The following is a 9,865-nucleotide window of genomic DNA, read 5'->3' on the forward strand; positions in this document are numbered from 1 at the left end:
GAGAAATCGAACCCAACAGTCGTATTTCCAATTTTTATGCTGCCATAAAACGAGATAAAGAAGCAATTTTCGACTCTTTTATTTCACAGATGAATCTGGAACCTTAAATTTGGTGTCAAAAGATGCCTAATTAGATGGCTAACAACTTTTGTGTTCACAAAAATTTATTTCGAATATTCAAAATTATAGAAATTTTAAATTTTGTACTCAAATTTGGAATACCCTGAATATTTCATTTTAAATTTTTATCTAATTTTAGGGAAAAATGTTTCCCCAAGTGTGTGACGTTTGCCGAAAATTTTTTAGGATAGAGAAACTGAGTTTTTGAGGGTCGAAATTTGAAAAATCGTCATTTAAAATTAGAAATCAGATTATTTTGACGCTGGAAGCCAGCTAGGAATCATTCCCGAGGTCAGAAAAGATCATTAAAACAAATTAAAATTCTAACCTAGCCGTCAGGGTGGTTCCAGCACCTTCCAGGAGAGGAATTTATACGAGATTTTTTGTAACATCTGCCCTGGTATTGGCCTGAATTGCAATACTAACTAATTTTGTTATTAATATCTTAGTCCAATAAAGCTTTTGAATTACTTCAGTTCCTGTTAATATTTATTCGTTCAACACGTTGATAATAGAAAAACAAAAATTATGTAAAATATTACAACAATTTACGCAATTTATATTTCGGAAATGTATTTTTCGTATTTTTTATTAGGTCATTCTAACATTCTTGAGCAAAACAATATCATAAATAGAATGAAATTGAGCGAGGACCTCGGAAGCATCGCAGTAATTGCGGTCTGAATAGTTCGAGAATAAGCTTCCTTTTCCGCATGGGGCGTGCACGAGCAGTAAAAGACGAAAAACAGAAAACACAGCACAGCTTCCGTAAGTACAGATCACGTGCTAAAAGTGTCGGGGAAAGAAAGAACCGAGTTGTTGGGCTTCCGGGGAGATGCGAATTTCGCCTTGGTGGCTGCGGCGGCGGCGGCTTGCAGGGCGCGGTGCTTTATTTGCATCGCTCCACTAGGTTCTTTCTCATTTGTTTGTTGTCGCTCGCTCGCTCGCAATAATAATATTCGCCTTTCACTCTCGCCTCGCCGCCTGCCTCCAGCCCATTGGCCACTCACGACAGAAAAGATAAAATTGCTTTTCAGACTCCGCAGACACGCTGCTTTTTCTCGTCTCCGCGCCGCATAGTGAAAGAACGAAAAAAATAGGATTGGTCACGCCTCGTCTGTTGCTGATCTCGTATTAGGTTCTGGGAGATCTTCTCGTCAGGAAAAATGTTAAAAGATCGTCTTTGACGAATTTTCTAAGCCCACCAATCGATTCCTGAGGGTCGAATTAAGTAAAATGGATGTTTTTCCCGACCAAAAGGTCCAGCGCGACGTGCGAACTTTTTTCCCGCCAAAACAATTTGAATGCGAGAACTGCGCATGCGTCAGAGCTGGCTGAGACAAAGAAGTCGTTCGTACAGGCTCTTTTAGTGCTCAAACCATCTGTGACGCATGCGCACTTCTCGCATTCAAATTGTTTTGGCGGGAAAAAAGTTCGCACGTCACGCTGCACTTTTTGGTCGGAAAAACTTCATCAAAGGTGGTCTTTAAATAAAGATTTTTAGCAAATGTGGGCGTGGTTCCTAAGAACTTGTAAGAAGGAGGCGTGGCACGTGTTGCAAAGCTCGGGATAATCGTAAAATTGAGAGTAAAATCGATGGAATTTTGGAATGGGGAAGTGGTTGTCTGTGGGAAAACTGAAAAGAAGGCGTGGCACGAAAATCATTTAACGATTTTACTAAGAGAACTCGTGGGAATCTCGAATTGGGGGGCGTGAATTTGATGAAAATTACAAGAAACGGTTAGGTACGTGTCACAAAGAGCGGGAAATTAACAAAGTCGACTCAGAATTCACGGAAAATTTTGAAATTTGGGGGCGCGGTCCTTCAGAAAATTGGAATAAATAACAATTTAACTGAAAAATCGCGGGAATTTTGAAATGAGGCCGTGTTGCCCAGGAATTTAAATTAATGGGGCGTGGCAAGATGTCGCAAAGTTCGGTAAAATCGTAAAATTGGCATTTTACAGGCATTTTAATCTTTGACTTCGTCGAAGACTGTCTTTAAAAAATTCAAGGACTTTATTTTGATGCATTTTTATCAGATTAATTTTAATCAATGTTGCTATAGTTAATGTATCAATCATTTTCAAACGATAAGAAGAATTAAAATCAAGGTTAATATTTCAATAACAACTTTAAATCGGTGTGTAATTTTATTGCAAGGATTCAAGTCACCGCAGTAAGTGCAATTTCCATAATTTTCAGTCATTTAGAGCAATATTCTTGCCACTCTGTAATCCAGGAAGCTATATAGTTTCTAAGTTGCAAACTTTGTCACATTTAAAGATTAGCATCTTTGCTGACAAAGTAAACACGTCTCTGTGTCTGTTTGCTTAAAAAATTACGTTTGATAAAAAACACAAACGTCGTAAAATGCCTTTAACCCCTCCCTTTCCATTTCTGGCCCGGCATGAGGCATTTATACTATTATCAATGAATCTGATTGATTTTCTTATCGGGCACAACGCACGAAAAGTTACAGGCGTATTTTTTCGCGGAACAAATTAGTTAATCCTTTAGCGCGGCGCATTCGCTTTTCTTGTCTCTCTCGTCAGGGTTCTTTTATCTTTTTTATACACAATTATATTATCTGGAATTTTGTGTTTATCTGCGCGGACAGTGCTCGCGCGTCAATGCCAAGCTCTGTCTGTGCGTCGCGGCGTCACGTCAGCCGCTGGCATTGAATAAGCCAGGGATGTGCGACAATAATTTTCCAGTTTTCAGCGAGCAATTCGCATTCGCACCACACCCAACAACTCAACTGCTGGGGAGTTGTCCCCGTGCCGATGCCGACCGCGGCCCAACCCTCACCAGGTACTCGAGCCAATTTTTCTTACTCGCGTTTCAAGCACGCAGATTACGACACATAGATAATTATGTCATTTATTATTACACACAAATCAAAGTAAAGATTTTAAAATTAATTCTTGTTTATTTTTGATTCAGGTGTTTGAATATATTTATAATTTTTTGTCATGTTGGCCTGCTGTCTAATTTTTTTTAAATAATTTACGGTAATTATCTCATTATCTTTTAGATAGACAATTACTTATCCTAGAAAAATAATCTGTTTAATTTATTTGATTAGGCTGCTGAAAAAGTGTGCGCACTGAAATGAGAAATAATTGAAGAAACTCTAGGGGAGAGATATTTTGCATCTTTTCAATCGCTAAATCTCGGGTTGTAATTGTCAGAATTGTTAAAAGTGCACACCGTTCAACTTGTCTTAACCTCCTCTAGATATCCAGTGGAATTTGGGGAAGATTTTTTCAATTTAAGAGCGTTTTTAAAAGCGAAAAGATTGCTGAAAGTGCAAAACGACGCGATTTTTCTCGGGGTGGAAGGGGGATGAGGGTTGATCACCCTCAAAACATTTTGGCTATCTAGGAAAGGTTAAGACGAGTTGAACGGTATGTAATTTTTGCAATTCTGATGGTTAGAAGCCGAGATTTGGAGTTTTAAATGTTGCCAAAACACGAAATCACGAATGTTTCGACTTTTTTTATTTTATAAACTCCAAATCTCGGGTTCTAACTATCAGAATTGAAAAAATTAAGCATCATTAGACACGTCTTGACCTACCCTGAATAGCTGAATAGTTCAGGGGGTTCTAACCCTCACCCCTTTTAACCCCTGGTAATTTTGCTGTGGTAAAATGTACTCAAAAGCATTTACCTCAGTTTTAAAAATATTTTAGTGATTTAGGTTGGAAGGTAAGCACCCCTAAACCATTCAGCTGGACAGGGGAGGTCGAGACGAGTCCAACGGTGGGTAAATTTTGCAATTCTGATGGTTAGAATCCGAGATTTGGAATTTAAAATGTTTGCAAAGCACGAAAATTAAAATATTTGTGACTTACGTATTTTGCAAACGCCAAATCTCGGATTCTAACCATCAGAATTGCAAAATTCACCCACCGTTGGACTCGTAATGACCTCCCCTGATCAGCTAAAGGGTTTAGGGGTGCTTACCCTTATCCATTTCATCCCCCTGCTACAATATCAATAAGAAAAAAAATAAAAAATGTGTTTTTTATATTTTTCAAAGGGGTGTCGAGTTAAAAAAGATTTTGATGGTAAGCAAACCCTTAACCTCAAAGGGGAGGTTTAGACGAGTCTAACGGTGTGCAATTTTTGCAATTCTGATGGTTAGAAACAGAGACAAGATATGGGAAATTCCGGAAAAATCAAAATTGTAAAAAATTCTCGGGTTTTTTAAGTTTTTATTGGAATTTTATTTTAATGAAATTCTTTTCCACGGGAAAACCCATTTAAAGACGCAATGTTCTCGTAAATTTACGTTGTTTACGCCAATTTTTCCCTTCGCGCCGTGCCATTTCCGCCGATTTAAATGTTTTCAAAGCTTCTCGTGTTTCACAAAGTACAGTGATTGTTGTAAAATAAATAGCCAGGTTGTCGGGAGCGATGTGTTCATGTGTTCATGTGTGTGTGTGTGTGAGTGGACGCGGGCATGGAAGTTGCAGCGGCGCGCTTGATTGGTGCACGGGAGGCAGCGGGCAGGTACTGTTAGAGAGGCGCGAGCAAATATTTTAATCGGGCTGCCGGTGCCGCGGCCACTCAGTCAGTGCACGACCGCTTTTCACTCGCTGCGGCCGCTCCAGCAAGGAGAGAAATCGACAAAACGTACGAGACGAAAACACAGGCGAGTAACAATTTCGAATTCTCTCACGAAAACAAAAATTAAAACACCCGTCGTCGAATCGGACAGACGCAACCCGCGTTGCAGGAGAGCTCGACGAGCGGTTTTTCAACAATTTTTAGAATTAATTTTTTTTCAGTGCGGTGTTGTGGCAAAATGTTTTGCAGCTGTGTAGAAAGGGAACTCGGTTTGCAATTGTGAGCAATCGAGAAAGTAGTCTCGCCGGAGACAAAGTGGGTCACACATTCAAAGGTCGCTCGATAAATTAATTTGTTCCGTCGGAAAAATTTCGAGTTTTTGGCACGAAAACGACCGAGTTTGCAGCAAAAGCGCAGGCGTCTTCTCGGTTGCAAGGTCGAGAAATTGGATCCGCCCTGCGATCAGTGGCAGATACATTTCCTATACAGCTCGCGATCATGCTCCATTGAAAGGCAGAGCAGCGGAAAAAGGTCTGTCGCGCGTGGGAAAAATAAAGCTCACTTTCGATTAATTTCTACACGAGAAACTGCCAAATAGCGTTCGAAAAGGGAGAGAAATGACTGAAAAAAGTTGAAAGCTCTTGAGAGTGAGAATAAAATATAACTCTCACTTGGCGCCGCGTGGTTTCTTTCTCCGGCGCGAGTGTCCGTGATCGACCGGCGGTGAACTAGTTTTTCAACCGCATGCGAGATGATGAAAACCAAGCTGCTCACGTACCAACGCACACAGTGTGCAATTAATTAATTTAATTTAATTTTCGGGCTCTTTTTCTCTTATGTGTTGACAGGAAGCGCGCCGGTGAAAATGACGAGCGAAGTCCTTGAGGCGCGCCTCGCCGAGTTCGGCCAGCAACACCTGCTCGACTTCTGGCCGCACTTGACCGACCACGAAAGAGACGAGCTCGCCCATGAAATCGAAACGTGCGTTTTATTATGACTAATATATGGAATTTGATAATATAATTCTTGTTTCTTTTTGTACAGGCTCAATCTAGAGGAAGTAACGCGCTTTTTCAAGCGCACCATTTCGTCCATTCCAAACGAGGAAGAGAAATTGGACGACCGCCTGCAACCTGTGCCGGAAGAGTTTTTCGGCTCTGCAATTAGGACGAATGAAAAGTTGCTCCAGCGTTATGAACACATTGGTACAGTACGAGATTAATTATATTAAGCCAAAGTAAATTAAAAAAATATAACTAAACACCCTTTAAAATAGGGCACATTTTGGGGGGCGACGGGGGTGGCATTTGGGTCCATCCGACGCAAAATTTTACGGCAAGTCTAAAGAACTTTGGTTTTTTACTCTACGGCCCATAGCAGTCGAGAAATTAATTTTTAAATCGAAAAAACGCGATTTGTGACTATAGCCAACTCTAATTTTTGGGGCCCAGGCGGGGCCCTATGGGACGGATGGCACTGATTTTGGTACCAATCAACGCCCCTTGGTAAGGTGCGTCTGCCCGTGTGCAGTTTTTCAAAATCTAATAATTGTTTGATTTACTACAATTTTTTTTCTGCCGGTATTTCGTAAAAATCAAAATTTTCAATTTTTTTTTCTTTATGACCCGGAGTTTTCCCGGATTTTTCGCCTGTCCATCTGAGCTAGGCATTAGATGGAGCAAGTTTTGTGAAAGTTTTGTTAACATCATTGAATCGTTTTATTTTATACAGTCGAAATTTCCCGTTTTTACGACAATTTCCGGCTTCCGGTCGCCATATCTCACGATTGGGGGAACGATTCAACAAACCCAGCGGTAAATCAACGCGAAATTTATTTGAAAACATTTTGAAACCTAATAAAAGCCAATCCAATCAAAATTCTAGGAGGATTTAAATTTTGAAGTTTGAAAAACGTGATTTTTGCTTTTTCTCCAAAATTTTGTACCATTTTTTTCGAAATGGAGCAAAATTGAAGAATCTTATCAGCTTCAACGCACGAACTGGACCATCGCTGGTCTGGAAACCGATTTTCAGATTTTTTCCTCACATACAAAAAATTTAAATTAATTTTTTTGGCTTCGCGCGACGCGAAATATTCACGGGCGTAAATGGTTTTATTTTTATTAAAATTCGGCCGTTCATCCGATCGTCAACCACGGACCCTCATCAGATAGGTCTCGGACGGGGCTTTGATCTCCGGTACTCAAACAACCTTTTTCAGGGTACCCCATGACCTGAGATCACTCCCAGGTGATTTTAAATGCTTTTTCCGCAATTTCAAGCACATTATTTGGCGATAATTGGCAACGAAATTTACCCTTGCCCTTCACCGACCTTCCTCAGGTCATTCGTGACCTGACATCAGGCCCCATCTAGAGGCCCTAAGCCACTTAATAATATTTTAAAAATTATTTTATTAACATTTTTCATTTCAACAGGGCTGGAAAAGATCGCGCTTGGCCGCGTGGGGGTGCTGCTGCTGGCCGGCGGCCAGGGCACCCGGTTGGGCGTCGACTACCCCAAGGGCATGTACAACGTGGGCCTGCCGTCGCAGAAAACTCTCTACCAGATCCAGGCCGAGCGCATCCGCAGACTCGAGGAGATGGCCTCGCAGAGGTTCAACGGCATCCAAGGAAACGGAATCGCTTGGTCAGTATATTTTTAGGGGATAATTATTTTTTTATTAAACATTAATTTTATTCAGGTACATTATGACGAGCGAGCACACGAAGGAACCGACCCTCGAGTTCTTCGCCAAGCACAACTACTTCGGCCTGAAGAAGGAAAACCTGGTGGTGTTCGAACAGGGCATGCTGCCGTGCTTCACCTTTGACGGAAAAATCATCCTCGACTCCAAGTCCAAAATCGCCAAGTCTCCTGGTATTTATTCTTTTTTTATTTAAGAGTGTCAGGGGCTTTAATAAATATATTTTCACAGACGGAAACGGTGGACTGTACAGAGCGCTGCGCGAGAAGAAGATCTTGGACGACGTGGAGAGGCGCGGAATCGAGTACCTGCACGTCTACTGCGTCGACAACATTCTCGTCAAGCTTGCCGACCCTATTTTCATGGGCTACGCCATCGACAAGGGCGCCGACTGCGCAGCCAAGGTGAGAAAATTATTATTATGCACCTTTTTCCAATAATTTTTTTTCAGGGGTGAATTTTAAAAATTTTTGCTCATATTTCCTCGAGTTTTAATTTGAATTATTGTGGCAGACTGTGGAGAAATCGCAGCCAGAGGAGGCCGTGGGAGTGGTGTGCCGGGTGGACGGTAAGTACCAGGTGGTCGAGTACAGTGAGATTACCCTCGAGACGGCCGAGAAACGCAACCAGGACGGCAGACTCACCTTTTCCGCCGGCAACATCTGCAACCACTTCTTCACCACTTCGTTCCTCCGCGACATCATCGAGTGAGTGCCGCGCATTCTAAATAAAAATGCCCGAGAATTCTAATTGGTTTTGGCAACAGCAACCAAGAACACTCGCTGAAGCACCACATCGCCAAGAAGAAGATCCCGACGGTCGACGAGCTGGGCAACCGCTTCACGCCCAAGGCGCCCAATGGCATCAAAATGGAAAAATTTGTCTTTGACGTTTTCCAGTTCTCTAAGTAAGTTTCATATAATTATTTGCACTTTAAGGCCATCTTTGACACCGTTTCTGAGGACACCAATCGATTCCTGAGGGTCGAATTAGGTAATATGGACGTTTTTTCCGAGAAAAACGTCCAGCGCGACGTGCGAACTTTTTTTCCCGCCAAAACAATTTGAATGCAAGAAGTGCGCATGCGTCAGAACTAGTTTGAGCACTTGCAGACGAGACCACCTGTACGAATGACTTCTTTGTCACATCCAGCCAGCTCTGACGCATGCGCACTTCTAGCATTCTAATTGTTTTGGCGGGAAAAAAGTTCGCACGTCGCGCTGGACTTTTAGGACGGGAAAAATCTCCTCTCAACCTAATTCGACCCTCAGGAATCGATTGGTGTGCTCAGAAACTTCGTCAAAGACGTCGTTAAGCTGAATTGTATTTTATTAAAGTTTTTCTTATGTTAAAAATCCTGAAAAAAATTCAATTAATCGGAGATCTTTTCTATCAAATTTAATGCTTCAATTATTTAATGGAAAACAAATTTTTCTTCTCGTGTGTGAAGGAAATTCGTGGTGTGGGACGTGGTGCGCGAGGAGGAGTTCAGTCCGCTGAAGAACGCGGACGGCGCGGCCAAGGACACGCCGACCTCGGCCAGACACGACCTGTACTCGCTGCACGAACGCTACTTGCGCGCTGCTGGAGGCATTTTCATCGACAAGAGCAACACCATCATTCCTCCCCTGTAAGTTAAAACGCAAAGCGTACCAATTGCAGCGCAAAAACTAATTATAATTTAAATTTCAGAACCAATGGTGTCAACGGCACCAACGGACACGAGGCCAACAACAATGACATGTAAGATGCTTCAAATTTTTATATTAATTTTCTCTCTGCGGGTAAAATTTGAATTTTAACACGATTTTTCTTCAAAAATGCTTTTAAAATAAAAAATTTAGCCTTGAATGTTTTTTTTTAAACAAAATTTCATTTTTTGTCTCCCTTTTCCAGTGAGAAATGCGGTTTGAAGCGGCCGGAAGTGATCATCTGCGAGATTTCGCCGCTGGTGTCGTACGCAGGGGAAGGCCTGGCCGAGCTGGTGGCCAACAAGAAGCTCCAACAGCCCTTCCTCCTCAGGGCAAACGAAGAGCACTGATCCACTAATTAGTTACTGCGCTTCTGCGAACGTGTGAAAACGAGTTTGATTGATTGGACATGAGTTGGAGGAATTAATGCGTGGACAAACGCCGTCTCTTTCCATATTTTTATACATAAATTGTTGATATATTAGCTTTAAGATTGCATTTCGGGAGGAAAATTCAAAAACTTCCTTTTAATAAGTGCCTTTTTACATACAGAACTTTTTTATCTGACAGTAAAATATATGAATGATAAAATAATTACACTCTTTTATTTTATTTCACCCTGAAAAATCAAAATTTTGGAAAAAGGTCACAAAATGTGACCTTGACCTTTGTCCTGCGACTTTTTTATGAATTGAAAAGTTGTTCAGGATCCAAAGGAGGTTGGATGGTGAAAGTTTGAAGATGATATCTTGACTCAATCAAAAGTTACA

The 9,865-nt window shown here is 41.4% G+C and overlaps 1 protein-coding gene across 1 annotated transcript; it reads left to right on the plus strand.

The window, feature by feature from the left end:
* Positions 1–2,785: 2,785 nt before the first annotated feature.
* On the plus strand, positions 2,786–9,689 carry mmy (UDP-N-acetylglucosamine pyrophosphorylase mmy). Its single transcript, XM_065487023.1, has 11 exons — positions 2,786–2,934; positions 5,546–5,678; positions 5,742–5,902; positions 7,136–7,346; positions 7,402–7,577; positions 7,636–7,808; positions 7,918–8,111; positions 8,171–8,311; positions 8,855–9,034; positions 9,097–9,147; positions 9,301–9,689. The coding sequence occupies exons 1-11, from the start codon at positions 2,907–2,909 to the stop codon at positions 9,443–9,445; spliced, it is 1,593 nt and encodes a 530-aa protein (XP_065343095.1). The 5' UTR covers positions 2,786–2,906; the 3' UTR covers positions 9,446–9,689.
* The last annotated feature ends 176 nt before the right edge of the window (positions 9,690–9,865 follow it).

Source organism: Cloeon dipterum, chromosome 3 (assembly GCF_949628265.1).
Source record: "Cloeon dipterum chromosome 3, ieCloDipt1.1, whole genome shotgun sequence".
In the NCBI taxonomy this organism is placed as follows: domain Eukaryota; kingdom Metazoa; phylum Arthropoda; class Insecta; order Ephemeroptera; family Baetidae; genus Cloeon; species Cloeon dipterum.

Coding starts and splice junctions, on each gene's coding strand:
- mmy (XM_065487023.1), top strand. CDS start 2,907: ATGCCGACCGCGGCCCAACCCTCACCAG. Junction 5,903..7,135: donor CCAGCGTTATGAACACATTG/GTACAGTACGAG, acceptor TCATTTCAACAG/GGCTGGAAAAGATCGCGCTT. Junction 7,809..7,917: donor GCGCCGACTGCGCAGCCAAG/GTGAGAAAATTA, acceptor TTATTGTGGCAG/ACTGTGGAGAAATCGCAGCC.